The sequence below is a fragment of the Papilio xuthus genome, unplaced genomic scaffold (assembly GCF_000836235.2).
Source record: "Papilio xuthus unplaced genomic scaffold, Pxut_1.1 DF826115.1, whole genome shotgun sequence".
Taxonomy (NCBI): domain Eukaryota; kingdom Metazoa; phylum Arthropoda; class Insecta; order Lepidoptera; family Papilionidae; genus Papilio; species Papilio xuthus.
In genome coordinates, this window is record NW_013532534.1 from 6,675,970 (window position 1) to 6,695,057 (window position 19,088).

Here is a 19,088-nt window from a genome sequence, read left to right on the forward strand (position 1 = left end):
AAACGGTCAAATAATGTGGCATCATTAATTTTATTTAGGGCTGTGAGGCCATACACGTCGCGCCCACTTCGTGCAGGGCGACATAAAGGCCGTGCTTTAATTTGGTATATGACGTGGTGACGTCACATACGTGGTGTCCCAGTTACCGCCGCGCCCATCGCCCAGCGCCCAGCGCCGCGCCCAGAGCCCGCAGCGGCGTGAGCTATTCTCGGGAACATTATCAAACGAGCACGATCTTATCTACGTGGGAACGTCTGATATCTTAACTTGGGAACTTAGCATTAAGTTTATGGTTTAGTTTGATAGTATAGACGGATTCGTGTTTGTGTTGACTTGTAACCAAACAATAAAAGTTGTTACTCAACATTTCAGTACTTCAGATAAAACACATAACAATGCAGTTTTTTCTTTGTACTCCGCTAAGTTTCGAAATGTAAGTCATGTTAGCATGTAGTTTAACAAACAGTTTTATCTCTGACTATATACATAATAGATTTTCATATAAACGATTAATTACTTCTTTAGTTAATTTGTCGCTTAGATACCCACCCAATAAGGCAATGGTCATGTTTGTTTTTTTAAGTAAACGACTCGACTGGTAGTCGTCCCCGGTGCGGCGGCGGCTTGCGGTCCCCGGCACGGCAGAGCCTTGCTATTGCCTAACGTCTCTCAACTTGTCGCGATTGCGTCCACACAACGACTACATCAACTGATAGTGTCACTCAAACTAATCAGTTTTTTATTACCCGCCGTCGAGGTATCGCGTCTTTTAAATTAGTGACTTTATTCATCAGTGAAATGTTAAAATATAACTAAAAGTTGATGTTTTAAATGTGTTTTGTGAGCAAATAGTGTTAAAATAAAGCTAGATAGTGTTCCATGCAATTGCAAATAAATTGCATAATGCTACATAAATAGTATGTAATGAGACATAACGGTAACACAACTCGCGCTAATTACATTTTTATGTATTTATCAAAACAATTTTTACTTCATAAATGGGTCAAAATTATTTCATTTTTAAACCATTTATTTTTCAAACTCAAGCAATATATTTATTTATATTATATTTACAACTCATAAACACGTTTTTAAGTACTTACGTTGTTTATGATGCTGATATCTACAATGATTTCATAAAACAAACAATATACATAACAAAATGGTTGCATACATACATCCTCCTCCGACATTTTTAAGTTTTATATAATATTATCAGGATATTATATCTGTTAATTATGATGTTAACTCTACATGATTTTCCTTTGTAACGACACATGTTTAATACAACTACATGCGCCAGCAAAGTTTAGTATTTGCGTTTTTGATAATTTAAACGTAAAGTATTATAAAGTTTTATAATACAGTTTACTTTTTTCAGATTGTTTAAAAATCAATGTAATAATTTTTGAATAAAACAGGAACGAACAATCAAGTTGATTTTCTTACCAACATTTACCGTGGGTTTTTGAAACCAATGTCCTCGTTTTAAACATATTTATATCTCTCTTTTGTCAAACGTGAACGACAGGTTTGACGATAAATTTTATACAAAAAAAATGATGTCAGAAACCCACGGTAAATAGTATAAAATCACAATATAAACACTCCTATGAAAACATTCAATCAAACGGTAAATAAATGTATAAAGTGACTTCCCGCGAAACAGTTTTCGTTGAGTGAGGGCGGAGTTCAGACAGACTGAAATGCTTATTGTTTGATTAAATAATATTCACCGAGCGATAGTCACGGTGATAAGCGGTAGTAGGTTCAGTTCCGATAAGTTGTGAACAGTGGGCAGTGGTGCGCCGCGCGGCTTCTCGCTCTGTTGCCTTTCAGTCGGTACATACATACATACATACAGGCACACAGCCTAATTGAATGTTAACGAAGTCTGAACGTTAATTGTCGATTTGTGGTTCGATGCGTTGTGGTTAATTACAATCAGAATCAATGTTTGTTTCTAATTCACTAGTATTTTCATTATTCTTGCTATTTCATTTGCAAATTAAGTTTTGTTTTCTCATTTATTTCTCTTTTATAAATATTTTTTATAATTCGTGTATTACCAAAAATCTACTCGATAAGAGCTTTACGTATCTCCCAACTCTTGATCATGCGGCGTGATGAATCATCAACGTGTTGCAGACAGACAGACATACAAACAACAAGACATTGTTATCAAGTAATTGAATAAGTTAAGTGGTCAGATATTCTGATAAAATATCTCGCTATGACGAATAACCACTCGCCACTTGTACACTCTTACATATTTTATAATAGATGCACAAACACTCACATTTATAAGTTTGATTTAATTACCATACATACTCTGAACACTTTAGTAATGGAACAAATGGAGAAAATACTAAGTTAAGTACATACATCATATTTAAATTCCAACTGACCTCGTGTAAAGTCTATATAGGTTATTGTATATAGATTGTCATCGATAAATATCAAAATGTGTAAGCAATTACGCGGGCAATTTGTCACGTCGCTTGTAATTCGATATGTGCACGTCGAAACATGTAACACGTCGGACTGCCGATAGCGGGACAATAATTAAGCGTTACGGGCGATATGTCGCGCGGGTTAACACGCTGTAACGGGGTAATTGCAATTTTTACAGCGTGCCCGCGGGCTGGCTCTTGCCCTGAAATAAAAAAGAAAAATCAGTTATTGCATAATTTGCATACATTGAGAGCTTTAAAGCATTAAACAGCGGTAGAGACAGCAACAATAACTGTTGCACGTAAGAGCCGACTCTCCGTGAAATACAACAGTCACACAGAAGACAGGCGTAAAGTGGAAGCAACTACGCGTTTTGTCTGATGGGTGTGCACGCTGGAGGTCAAATTTGACTTGGTGGGGGATGGGACGTATAGAAAAGGTAAATTTGCCTTTTTTGTACATCTCCTCTTCGGTTTATCAAAGTTAGGACGCATCGACAACTTTTTAGAGATGTTTATGGGCAACGGTCGCTTCGCTATTTTAGCGAAAGCCACCTTATATTTAAGGAAAAAAAGGAAGGGGAAAAGTAGATCGTCCTCCTAACTTAAGTTACGAGCTTCCTAATAGAGTATGTTCCTTAAATAGTTACGTAGTCTCTTTGATGTTTAGTACCTTTTATAAACTTGTTTTGTAGTTAAGTAGCTCGATCGCCATTTTGTGTCGCAGCCTCTCAATAGTCAAGTGGTTCTTACATAAAAACGATCAACTTTGCCAAAAAAACTGCATTCGCTGATGCGAAAGATCTCATTTAATGTAAAACATTTTAACTGTGACCAATCAATGTGCTTCAATGATTTTATTTATTTATTTACCATTTGCTAGTTTTGTCCTTTGTTCACTTCAATGTTTGTTTTTTTTCTTCCACATCAATTTAATAGTCTTTGTACAATTTGCGTATTGTAATATTAACCGCTATATGCTGCTACCACAACAAGGCGATCCCGGGCCGAGAGTCCCGTGCAGCCTCCGCGCGAGGTCGACGACCTTGACCCCGTGCTCGCATTTTGACAACGCCCCGCGCTCCCCGCTCCCCGCACAACCCGCTCCCCTCAGTATTACACATCTATTTTTGTACACAGATATATTCTTACAGTTTAACCGCAGTTTTGTGAATTGTTTTTGTGTTTTATTAAAGTTAAAGTTAATAACACTCTATAATGTATGCACGACTTTTTATTAATTTCAACAATTCATTTAACATGATGAATGATGAATTGAAATTTATTCTGTAGAACTTAGAGCATAGCCTCGCTACAACACACGTAGAAACACGTAAAGAGGCGACAAGTACGTTGAATATATTCATATTGTGTTTCATATATATTTCATATAATATTTCTCAATGAACAAAACGTTTAGTTAGACCACCGAATATATATCAAGAAAATTTTAGTCAACAGTAAAAACTGTAAAAGCTGTTTAGGCAAAAGTATCAAGGATCGAACATAATAACGAACCAACAATGAATACTTGTATGTATATAAATAATTTAAGGCGGCTTTTTCGGCCACGCCTTCCTTTGCCTTCGGAAAGCTTTTTAAAAAACATGAAAATTACACGTCTTCCTTCGATGGTTTATTATTTACGCATCATGTAAAGCGTAGCGTTCTCCTATGTATTTATATACATTGTAACAAGTAAATATATGTTACCTACACTTTATATTCGTCATGTTTAGATAATCACAACTTTATTTACTCTTACAAATTATAGGTCTGAAAATATATTGAATATTTTAAATCGAAAGTGAAGTAAAGAGGAGAGATTAAAGTGGTGCTCTAAAAGTGTTCACAAATAAAACGCTGGTAGTTATCTAGTGTTCGAGGAATTACACCTATCTATCTCAGTTGTATCAATGAAGACGCGTTATTGTGAGCTGCTGTTTGAGCATTAAAGTGTACGTAAAGCGTTGTACGGGTATGGGCGGGCAATGCTGGTAGGGTGCGGCAATGGCATGGCCCGGTGGGGAGGCGGGCGCGGTGGAGCTGCCGCTGCGCCCGGCGCCCGACGACGGGCTCTCCGGCTTCGGTGGATCCGCGCTGCCCGTCACCACAGTTCTTGATGGACAGACCAGGAATGGTAAGTACACATCATTAAACATCTATCTTTACAAACTTATTAAGGTTTACATTATCTTATGCTACGGCGTAGACACTTTGTAGACACTAATAATAATGTAGGAAACAATAAGATACTTATGTATGTATAGTTTCATGCATGCACTAAGTCAGGCTAACTTCATTGTGTATATGACATGACTGACTGACCTCCTAAACGGATTTGCATGACGTTGTGCGTTAATTTATGCTGCCCTGGTGTCAGGGGCACGCTGTATGCATTCCCAATACGAATACTTAATCATTACACTGGATATTATTAACATGGAAATTATTAATTTAATTCTTGTAAATATTATAAAATTTTCAAACACATATTCTGCCTCCAACATTCTAGTACCTAAATAATAATGATCCTGAACGAATGTTTCTAAACAAATATTCATCAGTGTGAACTTAATTTTAACAAAAAGTTTGTATGTCGCGTGTCGTCAGCCCGAATCCATACAAGAGTCTCTTTTGAGGCTGTCGTCAATCAGCGGGCCGATGGCGCCACTGCTGCGTCGCTGCGCAACAACTAACTATACTTCATTAGATGAAAACTATTTTTATTGAAAAAATAATCATTATTTTGAACTAATCTAACTATAAAATCTATCATAAGCTTAAGCCATTTCTTGTATTAGATTTGGTAACATAGTTCCTAGAAGTTGCTTGACACCTCATTAAACTGACAGCCCTTGTGGACGACTTAGCTTTATACCCTTACGTAACGGCCCAACAAGATCACGTCGTTCGACATTCACCTTGGGTGAGCGGGCGCGCCGGCGGGGCTTCCCCGGCCAGCCAGCAGGCAACTGACAGTACAGCTAGCGCGGCGACCGGAGCATCATGTTGGTCCAAATCCTGATCTTCATGTACATAGCGACCTGCCTCCTCTTCTATGTCGCTCATGTCATCGACTACTACTTCACAATACTATAATTAGCGTCTTTTCAAATTTTAAACTCCTATCCTCAAGTAACATGTCTCTGTTCGATTTAAATTTAAATAGCTTAGTGTAATTGAATTAGTAGTTATTATCGATGTGGGCGAAGTTTGTGTCGGTGTTTGCTAGTTTCAAACGTCTCGGTGAGTATTTTTGATGTGATATTGTTATTATTTTGTAATAGTTATGCATGGTAACTTAACATCACTATCTCGTTGCTCGTTAATACGTTGCAACTATATTATATGTACTTATGTATAATCTATGAAAATTCATATTATATCGTATCGGAAATACTTTGGGGTGTTTATCAGTTCCGTGTAAAATATATATGTATATAAGTTTGGAGATTAAATGTTATCATACACTCCAGCTATCAGTAAATTGTTAAATGAAGACAATTTATCTTTTTATCTTTATAAAATTACTTTTACGACGAGTGAGCTCTATCTTACATAGAAGATAAGAATTATATACGGAAATAATAGTATCTAAGGCTCCATTACTTAGCGAAAATAAACATAAATAGTAACATATACATGTAAATACTATACATAGGCTGGTTTCAGTTTTTTCAGACTGGTCGTGGACATCAAGTTGCTGTCATGATCCGTTTCACTAGACACCTAAATAGGCGTACGATAGGGAACGTCATCTGCATATTCTTTGCTCATCGTCTTGTTATAATAAAGCCTTCTCATCGTAGCTATTTATGTTTTCCAATAAATAATAAAATATTATGTCCCGCTGTGTCCTCGCCCGCGGCTTGTACTGTGTCAACGTAGTATAATGACAAAAGGTCACATTAAGGTCACGTTAAATATGCCAAACTGCGATGGTCAATCTGTCACCAAAATAACAATACATATTGTAATTATCACCACATAGATCACCATCAGAGCTAATGGACACACTGAACTCGACGACTAGTTGTATTATGATATGAGAAGTTAAAAAAAATCTTGCATTTTCGCATTACTCTTTTACATTATAACATTAGATTTTAATTTACATTATAACATCGTAAATTAAAGTAATAAAACAAAGAAATAGTTTTTTTCATTCGTATATTGCGTTGTACAGTTTTATACTTAAGTGCTTTGAAACTTATTCAACATAGTTAATGTCCGTCGTTTGATTTCTAAGCTTTTGTGTAAACTTTCGCAAAGCTTCGGAATCCAGTTTGAAAGTTTCAATAATTTCAACGCTGTTGAACTTTGAATATGAATTTAGTTATTATTTTCTTGAATGTGTCAGTCAACGTTAGAAGATTTCCAACTATTAAAACAACGTACAGTTATACGTTTATGTTTTAAAAGACATTGTTTTTTGCCTATTTGTTAGGATTTGTTAGTATGTAAATAAATCTAAATCTAAATGAAAATGCTCTCTTTTACAATATCATCTACTAATTATTATAACTAAATATCGTAATTATACGATCAATCATTATTCTTTAATATTTATAAGTATCTATTTAATACTTCTAACTAAATTACGTCAAAAGTATTGAGGTTAACAGGTTGTAACAGTGCACTTGAATGTAATAGAATTACAGAGTTAAATCAATAGAGAGAGGAGTGAAGGCCGTGCGAGGGCTGTGCGAGGGATAATAAGACACCGGAGGGCAGGTGCAGCCGCCTTGGCCTTGCACACGCGGCGCGGCACGAGGCGCATCGGTTCCACGAGAGCCACGCACGCCGGACGCCATTTATAATATTGTCACTCAATCGCTACGCATTTACCCTAATGTCCCAACCGTACACAAGATAGCTATATGCGTATTAGATTCACGTACAACATATATTTCTTGCACACAATTCTCTCTGTACTCAAATACAAGAAGTGAATACTATCGTCTATCAGATATCGATGAGCGCAACAAATCAATAACAATTACAAGCAGCTACAACAACACGTGCCTTGCAATGCGGTGCCTCTGTGAATTCATTAAAGTGGACTCAAATCAAACACCGGCAAGATTGATTTTGTTATACGTACTGACCGAGCAAGGCCGCTACATGAATAAGCTTCATTAACTCATTAAAGACACAGGAAAACTGCTGATTGCTAAAGAAAATTGTACAAATTTTTCATGGTGCTTGAGCGTAATTTCACGCAAGCAAAATAAACAACTCAGTGTAATTGACAATTATATTTCTTGGTTAAAATCCAATGCAAGGTTAATCCAATATTGTTTGTACGAAGAAAATAGAAATTAAACATCAAGGATCATTACCAATAGTCGCACCACAACCCGAATCATAATTCTCAAAAATTCTATTTTTTTCATTTAATTTTTCAACCATCATTAACTTGAATACTGTAATTTTAAACGGGAAAACGAAGTCATATAAAAAAACATAATTTTCTAAACTTAACATAATGAATGGCTGTGCTCCTATTAACACACATCATCCTTCCAGCCACCAAATGGACAGTATCGTTGTTCCGGCCGGGTGGACGCTAGCGGCACCGGCCTCCGTTTAAATTCATCAATGTCGATGTCAATTTCTGGCTACCGCTAATTAACGTCACTTAATGAGATCCAAAGTTTTGTACTCCAGGACGATCGTACGATTAGCTTTTGGCCGCCTACAAGTGGGCAAAATGGCTCAATGCTTTCGGAGCAATTTTCTCATTTAATAAAATTCAGATTTCGAAGAAAATAAAATGGCACTCGACTGCGTAACAACGGCGTATAAATAAAATACTCTCTCCTATGTCTACTTACTAATTAACTGACGTAGGGAGCATCGCACACTACGCGTCTGATCTGCTGATTTCTTCCTGGCCTTCAACAGCATTTATCCAAAAACCACCACTACAAAAATAAATTTCACTACAAAGCTTTCAAAATATCTATCTATCTATCGATATTATTGAATTTCACTGCACTTTTATAAAAAAAAATGTACCAAAACGGTTATCATCCTGCCATCCATCGAAAAGTTTTACTTTTAAACTTTTAAGGAGATCTATCTTTATGTAAAAATCTAGATGGCAACATCCATGCACACGTCACAATCGATTTGACATTTCATTCGTCATGACAGGATAGGGCGTTGTAATGTAATTAGTGATGTATCGATCTTGAGTTTTTCAAAGTACATCGATTATAATATTTACTCATATTCAGTTGTTAATCGTGACTTTAAACTGTCATTACACTTGTATAGAAACTATAATATTTTTTTGAAGGAAAGAAATGGCAATATTGTTGTAATACGATTGTCATATCTATATTAAAGATTTACCGTTTTCTGATCCGAAAAATGTGTATTTTCATATTCAATTAATCACTTTTTGTAAACTGTGATGACCAAAATATGATACTTGGAATTAACTATCGCTGATATAATCACCAATCTAGTAATATAACGCCATTTAATTTGACAGCCATATTTAAGGTTCCTTGATTTGCCTTAATTCTTTTTTTTCTTCTTCATTCTGGCGTGTAATTTTACTAAGTATTCCAGTCACTTTAAGTTTTTTTTTATTCACACGCTTAGTTCTGATTTGTTTTCATTTGATTGAATCGTTTAAGACAAAATCGAAAGACGTTTAGAACTCATTTGACATCACTAGTCTCAAGTTTGTTGTGGGCGGCGGTGGAAGAAAGATCGATAGATTCGCGAATCGCGAAGCGGTTTTTTGTGATGACAACATGCATTTTTACGCGTATTAATACAATTAGTATTTATTTATAACAAGTCATAATTATTTATATAAAGCAAAATAAATATATTTCTTAATGTTCCGAATCTTTTTACAATGTTAAAATTTTTGGTCAGATTATCCGTTCCCTGTCTTCGTGTGGTAAATGTGTGGTGATAATGAGTGTCAAATTTATTATTTTATTAGTGTCTAAATAGTGCGCAGCGTTGTTATTGTGAACTGTTGTATTTTATATTTTCGAAGATCAACTGTTGCAATGGCTCTTAGAGATTATGTGAGTGGATTTTTCCACAACCACAATATGATGGCCCCATTCTCCAGTTTCTACCGGGCCATGGTGCTCAAGATGAACCAACGCAACTACTGTAAGCTCTCGCTTCTGTTTAACAATAAAGATTGATGTTAGGCCATGTCACAAAATACCTTGAACCTATATCTTGGATATTTAATTTTTAATGCCATCATAAACAGTTTTTGATATATTCTTAGCTTCAAAGAATGTTTTAAAAATATTATTAACAAATCGAAGGCAGTGAGTTGAAAACATGAAATCCATTTTCAACTCGGTCAATAAGCCAATTGCTAATTGTTAATGCAAGAAACAGCACCTGCACATAGCGGACATTCTGATTGTATTGACTGAACCCTCTGCATAGGCCATGCAATGTGCTTTTATTCTTTAAGCACTAAAACCTTGTATAAATTAGCTGCCAAATTGTTATATTGAATAGGATACTAAAAACGTTCATTATTTATTTTTCATTCACAAATGCACATTAAAACATGTGAGGACAAAGAAATTTGATCATTTAATTGTATGAATCTCATAATGTCTATCATCAAATGTATTGTTAAGTCTCTAGTAATATATATTTCATTGCATAGGTTCTAAAGAATGCAAAAAAGATTATTATCAACCTCTATTAGCTTAACCATTTAAAATATTTCTGTTTTAATTTTCACTTTAAATCTATAATCTTTTATTGTTTATTGATAAAGAGAACTGTTTATTTATGTCATGTAACAAAGAAATTGAGAAGGGACTTCCTCTCTCGCGCATTTAATGTTCTTTAAGGAAGTGAGGCAAACCATATGACTATGTAATGACTTGTGCTTTGTATAAATACAATAAATAATTACAGACACTTAAAAATATCAGCTTTCGTAGATAGATGTTTTAAGGGATACAATTGTTAGTTTATTCATAATAGTAATTATTTTATTAACCACTTAAAACTATTCATGCAATCGTCATTCAGTCCTGTGCAAATGACCAATATCCTTTTTGTAGGTCACCTTTGGTTTGTTAAATAACTAACGTCTCTGTTGCACTATTATTTGTGGTTCAGAATTTTGTTTTTGGTGGATATCTTCTTAATCTGTGTTACCATTCACTAATTTTATGCTACCTATAATTTTTTTTTATTTATTTGCTTTGACTTTTTGCGAATCACTTTAGACACTCTTGTATAAAGGCATTGCAATGTATACTTTATGTTTTGGACATAAAGATCAATGTTTTCAAATGTTCATTTTTATGTATTTCTGTCTCTTTATTTTGTCTGTCAGATATTTATGGATCATTTTACCTTTTATTGCCCTCCGGCATGTGTACAACATGTGTTGCTCCTAATTTAAATAATATTAATAAATGCAGGATGTCCCAATGTATACCTACTTATAGCATTCTTTAATCCTCATTGCTTTGACCACATTGTTAGATTTATGGTATCATTGTTATGTTTCAAATTCATATATTACTGGTATATAAGTGCACAAGTGGTTGGCGTAAAATTGTTTTTGTTCCAAGGTCAGAGCGAAATGCATTCGCAAATATACGACTTGAAATTCTTGAAAAAATTAAGTTACCTATGTCGCGTAGTTTCAGGTTCATTATTATTTACTGTTATAAATATTTTTAGATATCTTGGACACTCTGAAATTTGCATGGTTTGCGGATTTATAATTCAAAAGACTTCGTATTTATGTTAAATCTTACACTTAGCACATAGCATTCGAATTGTCCTGAGAAATCTCCATCGGTATGATGCTGCTCAATAACAAACTGTATGTGAATTTTTCCATACTAAATCCATTACTAAGGAACCTTGTTAACTTCAGAGCTTGGCAGTTTCAGATTTCGAGACAGAACAAATAATTTAGTATATGTAAGCTCCCATTGAGTATAAATAATCGTGGACTTCCGCTGCCAAAACATCCGTATAAAAAATATCTATGTAAAAGAAATATTTGCGGCATGATAAAACTTGTATTTTTACGCAGTGGAAATAAACGCTACGGTTCCAGTAAGTTTCTATATGCATTAGGTTTAAAATTAATAATATTTACGTAACGTTTATTTTGATATTTTACGCCTTATTAATATAAGTCGCAATACTTTGCATTATGGCGTCACGCATTAAGACTTGTCCTTGACCTATGTAAGGCTTCATCGCATATAGCCCCCTTCAGCCCTCTACCGTCTCGCACTTTACCACTCCGCGGCCAGGGTGATGTTAAAAATCTTTTCAATTTACAAATTAGTTTAGTACCAACCTATTATTGATATACAAAACGTAAACTCCACTGAGCAAACGAAGAGTCATTGTCAATCCATTTGTAGATATGAGTCGTAGATGTCAACTGAATGAAGATAACAATAAAATTATTTTTGTAACGTAACTCTGAGATGGCATCATTCTACAATTTTTAATCGCCGTATTGTCGTAAGGTAAAATTAGCATTTCCCGTGAAATGGTCTGTTTATCGCGCGCTATTTATGATTGCGAGGTTTGTGTACTGAACGCCGTGCACGTGACTACATCTGCCTTTATACCTACGTGTTACTCTGAAACAGAATCCTCCACGACTATGAGCTCGTAACAATATGTCGGTTCCTGTGTGAAGGACGTCCAGAGTGCCTCGAGACCACCGTTCACGACCATTGATACATTTGATTGATGGTTACATTTTTCCTCAACCACTAAATTGTATTGTCACGTTATTGTATATACTGTTGTTTATAAGTTTTATTTATTACCTTCTTGACCTTCATTCAGTATCGCAATGACATCAATAAGAGTATAACTTAGCCTCGCCATTCTCACCGATTGCTTAATAATTTGCACTATCTTAGATCATTTTTTTAAAAACTATACGATTTTTTAAATTCTAAAACAATACCTTGTTCTGCGTAACTTAAGTAATTTACTTTGAAATGTTATGAATCCTCGCACTATCAGCTCTCCGAACAATCCTATGCCGAACCAAAGCAAAAAGTAAATATTTGATTAGTAGGACATAGCGTCTATGGCAGCGTCCCATAATCACACTATCACGATACTTCTATGAGAATCTAATCAGTACGTGGGATAAATAATATGTTTGAATTAATTTCAATAATTCTTTATTTAAAAACTGTGCTGCATTTGCACTTTGCCGACAGATAAAACCAAAAGTGTACCGCTTTGTGAGTATTATTTGGATTTTCTCTGACTTTCTGCCAATGAAAACTGTTGATCAAGTACCGTTAACTTTGTCATTGCGCCCGCCTGCGTCCGGCCAATACTTTCTCTTTTGAAGTCAACATACTTCATATTATTATAAACAAATTTCGTACATAGCCCACGATTTTTTTTTAAATAAATAAACGATGAAATTTGCGATCTAATATTTGGGATGATATGTACCTAATTATAATAGAGGTAAAAATGAATTGCGTGGCTTTACCGCTGATTTACCTATGCCATATATACGAATATACGTTAGGAAACAGAATGTAAATAAGTAACATGTATATACAGATGAAGACGAGGCGACGGCGTCAGGCGTGTCTGAGGGCCCGGGCGGCGCGGCGGGCGACCAGGCCAACCGCATCATCTTTGTCAACCGGCCGCAGCCGCAGAAGTTCGTCAGCAACACAATATCCACCGCCAAGTACAGGTAACTACACCTTAATACTTTCGCTGTAGTATTGAAAGTGTTAATTTAAAAATATATATATAAGACCTTATAAAATCTTACGAATGTTCTTAACAACCTTTTCCTATAGAAATTTGTGTATTAATTTTAGTCAACTTGACATAAGGTCGTAATATATTGTTTTATTGTTAGTCAACAACACATACAGTTGAATTATCAGTCGTGAAACAACAAAGAAATCTTACAATACAATTGTAAATAAAAAGCGAGATATTTTTATAGGTGGGTGATGTCAGCCATCGCCTTAGTTTGTGCACACTCGAGAGCCGGTCGAATTTAGCGCAAGCCCTGACCTGACCGCTATCTGCATTTTATTTGGATATTATTTTACATTCTTTTAGAAATAAACACCGAACAACCATACTGTTATTTCTCTTTTTCCGAAGACACATCTCTGTTACATTAGATAACTTAAACGTTTGTTTGTATGTCTGTGTGTGTGTGTGTCAGCGTGCCGTCTTTCGTGCCGCTGTTCCTTTTCGAGCAGTTCCGCCGCTACTCGAACTGCTTCTTCCTGCTGATCGCGCTGCTGCAGCAGATCCCCGACGTGTCGCCCACTGGCCGTTGGACCACGCTCACTCCCCTCGTCCTCATCCTCACCGTCAGCGCCATCAAGGAGGTCGTCGAGGACTTCGTGAGTTACTTACATCTTTATATACTCGCCTAGATATCGTAAAAAAATGTTTGCATAGGTCTAGGTCATAGGTAAAGATTACGTTCGGTGTCTCAGAAGCGGCATCGAGCGGACGATGAGACGAACCGACGCAAGGTGGAGGTGCTGCGCGGCGCCACCTGGCAGCTGGTGCGCTGGCAGCGGCTGCAGATCGGTGACATCTGCCGCGTCCTCAACAACCAGTTCTTCCCCGCGGACCTCGTGCTGCTCGCCTCCAGGTGACGATTACGACGCTACGCTAGTTATTTTTTACCAGTCAGATGAATACATCGGAACGATTTAAAATGTTAAACGTGATCGGCAGCGAACCCCAGGGCATATCGTTTATCGAAACGTCAAACCTGGACGGCGAGACGAACCTGAAGATCCGTCAGGCCACGCCTGAGACCGCACGGCTCGACAACCTGGCCGCGCTGGCCGACTTCCAGGCCACCATACAGTGCGAGCCCCCCAACAGGCACCTGTACGAGTTCAACGGCATGCTCAAGGAGACCAACACCAGGTTGGACAAAGAATCACGTATTGAATAAGTTCTACTTTCTTTGTGTTCCATAAAACAGGTGTTCAGATGTGCCCAGTTCAGTTTGGTTTATACGTGGCGTGCTGTGATAGGTCGGTGCCGCTGGCGCTGGACCAGATGCTGCTTCGCGGCGCGCTGCTGCGCAACACGGCCTGGGTGCACGGCGTAGTCGTCTACACCGGACACGAGACCAAGCTCATGATGAACTCGACCAAAGGTAGGCGACCTGCCCGCGCCCGCCGGCCCGCGTGGCACAGGCAGCAATGTGAATGTGTGTGCTGTTGCAGCGCCCCTGAAGCGGTCGTCGATCGACAAGCAGACGAACACACACATCCTGATGTTGTTCATGATCCTGCTGGCGCTGTCGCTGCTGAGCGCCGGCTGCAGCGAGCTGTGGGTGCGCGCGCGCCACGCCAACACCGACTGGTACCTCGGTCTCGACGGTCTGTATGCTCATCACCTCGCACCTCACCTCGCACACCTGCCACCTCTTGTGTCTTGTGTCTTGTCTGGTCTTGCCCAACATTTTGTAAAGGTGTATATTTATTTTGTTCCAGAGGCGCAGAATGCAAATTTTGGATTTAATTTTTTAACCTTTTTGATCTTATACAACAATCTTATACCTATATCATTGCAAGTGACGGCGGAAATCGTACGATTTTTTCAAGTTAGTATTATTTTTATATTTTGATAATAATTTGATAGTCGGTAGAGTTGAGTTGTGTGACCATCTGTGTCGACGTGTCGCAGGCCAAGTTCATTGCGATGGACGGCGAGATGTACCACGCGGAGTCCGACACCCCCGCCCTCGCCCGCACCTCCAACCTCAACGAGGAGCTGGGCATGGTCCGCTACGTCTTCAGCGACAAGACCGGCACCCTCACCTGCAACGTCATGGACTTCCACAAGTGCTCCATCGCAGAGGTACCGCCTCGCCGCCCCGCCGCGACACTCTTACACCCCACAGAATATACGCTTCTGTTATATGAACGTTTTCAGATAATTTACAACCGGCCGGGACCCAACGAGAAGCTGGAAGACACGCTGCTGTACCAGAACCTGCAGCGCAACCACCCCACTGCGCCCGTCATCCGCGAGTTCCTCACCATGCTGGCCATCTGCCACACCGTCATACCCGAGGTGGTCGACGGCAAGATCAACTACCACGCCGCCTCGCCAGGTACACTCCGCCCCTACACCGCGTCTACACCGCGTCTACACCGCGCCTACACCGGCGTTCTGTTGTACACCGCACGTGTCCTGTGCAGACGAGCGCGCGCTGGTGATGGGCGCGGCGGCGTTCGGGTACGTGTTCGAGACGCGCACGCCGGAGGGCGTGGCGGTGCGGCTGGGCGCGGCCGGCCCCGCCTCCTTCGCCGTGCTGCACGTGCTCGCGTTCACCTCCGCGCGCAAGCGCATGTCCGTGATCGTGCGCACGCCCGCCGGACAGATCCGGCTGTACTGCAAGGGCGCGGACTCCGTCATCTACCCGCGCCTGGCCGGCGGGCCGCAGCACGCGCGCTACGCCCAGGCCACGCTGGCGCACCTCGAGCACTTCGCCGCCGAGGGCCTGCGCACGCTCGTCTTCGCCGTCGCCGACATACCCGACCACGTCTACGCGGTACGCACATCTGCAACACCGTGTTCGGTGCCACCGCCAGAGTATACCATGTCACCTAATGCCGCTCCGCCGGTACATCCGCAGGACTGGTCAAACACCTACCACAAGGCGAGCATCGCGATACAGGACCGCGAGCGGAAGCTGGAGGAGGCCGCGCTGCTCATCGAGAACAACCTGCGCCTGCTGGGCGCCACCGCCATCGAGGACAAGCTGCAGGTCCTCACCGCCCCCGCCCGTGGTACCGCGTCGCCGCGCCCCGGCCCCCAACTCTACTGACCGAGTCGCGCGTTGTGTGTTGTGCAGGACGGCGTGCCGGAGACGATAGCGGCGCTGCTGAAGGCCAACATCAACGTGTGGGTGCTGACCGGCGACAAGCAGGAGACCGCCATCAACATCGCGCACTCCGCCCGCCTCATACACGCCGCCATGCCGCTCGTGCTGCTCAACGAGGAGAGCCTCGACGTCAGTACACGCCGCCCCGCCCCCCTCACCCCCCACACACACCACCACACCCACGTGACACCACATCCGCCGCCGTGTTACAGGGCACGAGGGAGACGCTGTCCCGCCACTGCGCAGACTTCGGCGACAACCTGCGCAAGGAGAACGACGTCGCGCTCATCATCGACGGCAAGACCCTCAAGTACGCGATGGGCTGCGACCTCAAGAAGGACTTCCTCGACCTCTGCCTCTCCTGCAAGGTCGTCGTCTGCTGCAGGGTCTCCCCCATACAGAAGGCTGAGGTACCGGCGTTTGTTAAGCGAACAGTGTTATATCGGATGTAACGATGTGTGAATGCGGACGTGTGATGGCAGGTGGTGGAGCTGGTGTCGCGGGCGACGGGCGCGGTGACGCTGGCCATCGGCGACGGCGCCAACGACGTGGCCATGATCCAGCGCGCCTCCGTCGGCGTCGGCATCTCCGGCGTGGAGGGCCTGCAGGCCGTCTGCGCCTCCGACTACAGCATCGCGCAGGTCTGCAACGCGCACCCGCACCTCCGCAACTCCGCACCTTCACCCACACCGCACTCACCGCGCTCGTCTCCTTCTAGTTCCGCTTCCTGCTGCGGCTGCTGCTGGTGCACGGCGCCTGGAACTACTCGCGCATCAGCAAGCTCATCCTCTACTCCTTCTACAAGAACATCTGCCTCTACGTCATCGAGCTCTGGTTCGCGATATACTCCGCCTGGTGAGCGCTCCCCGCTGCCCTTTTCCTCGGCATCCTTTGGTGCGGTGTGAAAGTGCTCACGGCACTGATTGCGTCTCCAGGTCCGGACAGATCCTGTTCGAGCGCTGGACCATCGGCTTCTACAACGTGATATTCACGGCGCTGCCGCCCTTCGCCATCGGACTCTTCGACAAGCTGTGCTCGCCCGAGATCATGCTGAGGGTGAGTGCGCCGCCTTCACCTGCGCGCGGTATGTTCGCTGAGCGGTGGTGTAACGAGGCCGGTATCCCGTCGATTGCAGCACCCGGTGCTGTACATCCCGTCGCAGCAGGGGCTGCTGTTCAACGTGCGCGTCTTCTGGATCTGGGCGGTGAATGCGCTGCTGCACTCGGTGCTGCTGTTCTGGCTGCCGATGCTGCTCGCCAGCCACCACGTGCTGTGGCCCAGCGGCAAGGACGGCGGCTACCTGGTCGTCGGCAACTTCGTCTACACCGTGAGTGGACTCCCCCTCTCCTCATCGACCAATGGGAGTCCTCCCATTGGCGGAGAGTGACGAGTGCGTGTTGTGTGCGCAGTACGTGGTGCTGACGGTGTGCCTGAAGGCGGGGCTGGCGACGCACTCCTGGACCTGGGTGACGCACGTCTCCATCTGGGGCTCCGTCGCCCTCTGGTTCCTCTTCATACTCATATACAGGTAACTTCGACCCTCGCTTGCCATTTCTAATTATAGTTAGGTAATTTGTGATTGAATCCATGCGGCACGTGTGTATTGCAGCAACGTGTACCCGGTGGTGGGCGTGGGCGCGGTGATGCGCGGCATGGACCGCATGGTGTTCAGCTCGCTGGTCTTCTGGTTCGGCCTGCTGCTCATCCCGGTCGCCGCGCTGGTGCCCGACCTCGTCGTCACTGTGTCAGTGCTAATTCCTACTCCACACAAAAGACTAGGATAACATTTCATGATGTGTAATTACACGAGAGACTCGGGGGATATAAAGAAGATGTTAATGAAGGGATGTACATTTTCAGCATCCACAACTCTGCGTTCAAGTCGATGACGGAGGCGGTGCGCGAGAGCGAGATCAAGAAACGCGATCCCGCCGCGCTCCTCGCACACCCGCGACACTCGTGAGTACTCGTGTCTCTCTCTCGCTCACTCACTCTCTCACTCACTCACTCGCTCACTGACATTTCTATATCATGTAGTTGTAAGACAAACTTGACAGAGATTGCGATCTATTTTATATATTCATTATTTTCCTATAGATTTAGATTTGATAGTGTGTGCTGTCGCAGTCGATGTACGTGTTAGTTTCCACTGCAGAAACATTTATATATAACATGTTGTCGTAGTTCTCATTGTATATGATAAAACACGCGGAACGATATGTTATTGTATCTGCTTCGGCGGTGGAAACGGATGAGTGTTGTGAGGGTCGATGTTGCTAATGTCTTGATGCGTGTGAATGTCGGAATGCTCTACTTACTACTTAATTACATAATATAATATTTATATGTATCGTATATATCTTCTCTATCTATCGCACATTACAATTACAATGATACAAAACAAATGATTTTAGTCGTATAAAAATCTCTAAAATCTCACGATGTTTTAAATCATCACGAGTAACATATAAATTTCGTTTTATTATCTATATTTATTTATTTATAATATGTATAAGTTGATAGTATAATATATGAAAATGTATATATTCTCACAGAGTACATTTACTTTGTTTAGTTCATATCAGTGGATGGAATTATTTTTTTCAATGTATTTATTGCACCTTTATATTTTAGTTGCTCCACACCGCCGCTGTACACTCTCGTACAATATTTATTTGCTCTCATTAGTGCTGTGTAAGTGCGGGGAGGGGAGGGGGGGGGGG

General features: G+C 41.3%; 1 protein-coding gene across 9 annotated transcripts in view; it reads left to right on the plus strand.

The window, feature by feature from the left end:
* The window catches only part of ATP8A (ATPase phospholipid transporting 8A1), a 36,110-nt gene that overhangs the window by 12,364 nt on the left and 4,658 nt on the right, over positions 1-19,088 (plus strand). For 6 of the 9 annotated variants that reach the window (XM_013319665.1, XM_013319667.1, XM_013319672.1 and 3 more), the window contains exons 3-22: positions 13,041-13,179; positions 13,669-13,852; positions 13,949-14,109; positions 14,196-14,393; positions 14,504-14,628; positions 14,699-14,854; positions 14,969-15,078; positions 15,162-15,335; positions 15,411-15,591; positions 15,680-16,032; positions 16,117-16,248; positions 16,336-16,494; positions 16,578-16,775; positions 16,848-17,006; positions 17,084-17,220; positions 17,301-17,421; positions 17,501-17,692; positions 17,775-17,893; positions 17,975-18,109; positions 18,226-18,324. In XM_013319665.1, the coding sequence (XP_013175119.1) occupies positions 13,041-13,179; positions 13,669-13,852; positions 13,949-14,109; positions 14,196-14,393; positions 14,504-14,628; positions 14,699-14,854; positions 14,969-15,078; positions 15,162-15,335; positions 15,411-15,591; positions 15,680-16,032; positions 16,117-16,248; positions 16,336-16,494; positions 16,578-16,775; positions 16,848-17,006; positions 17,084-17,220; positions 17,301-17,421; positions 17,501-17,692; positions 17,775-17,893; positions 17,975-18,109; positions 18,226-18,324 (3,232 nt within the window). Of the gene's footprint in view, positions 1-4,168; positions 4,594-5,448; positions 5,703-9,148; positions 9,603-13,040; positions 13,180-13,668; positions 13,853-13,948; positions 14,110-14,195; positions 14,394-14,503; positions 14,629-14,698; positions 14,855-14,968; positions 15,079-15,161; positions 15,336-15,410; positions 15,592-15,679; positions 16,033-16,116; positions 16,249-16,335; positions 16,495-16,577; positions 16,776-16,847; positions 17,007-17,083; positions 17,221-17,300; positions 17,422-17,500; positions 17,693-17,774; positions 17,894-17,974; positions 18,110-18,225; positions 18,325-19,088 lie in introns of those variants that run through there. The other 3 variants (XM_013319668.1, XM_013319673.1, XM_013319671.1) reach the window with 3 other exon arrangements.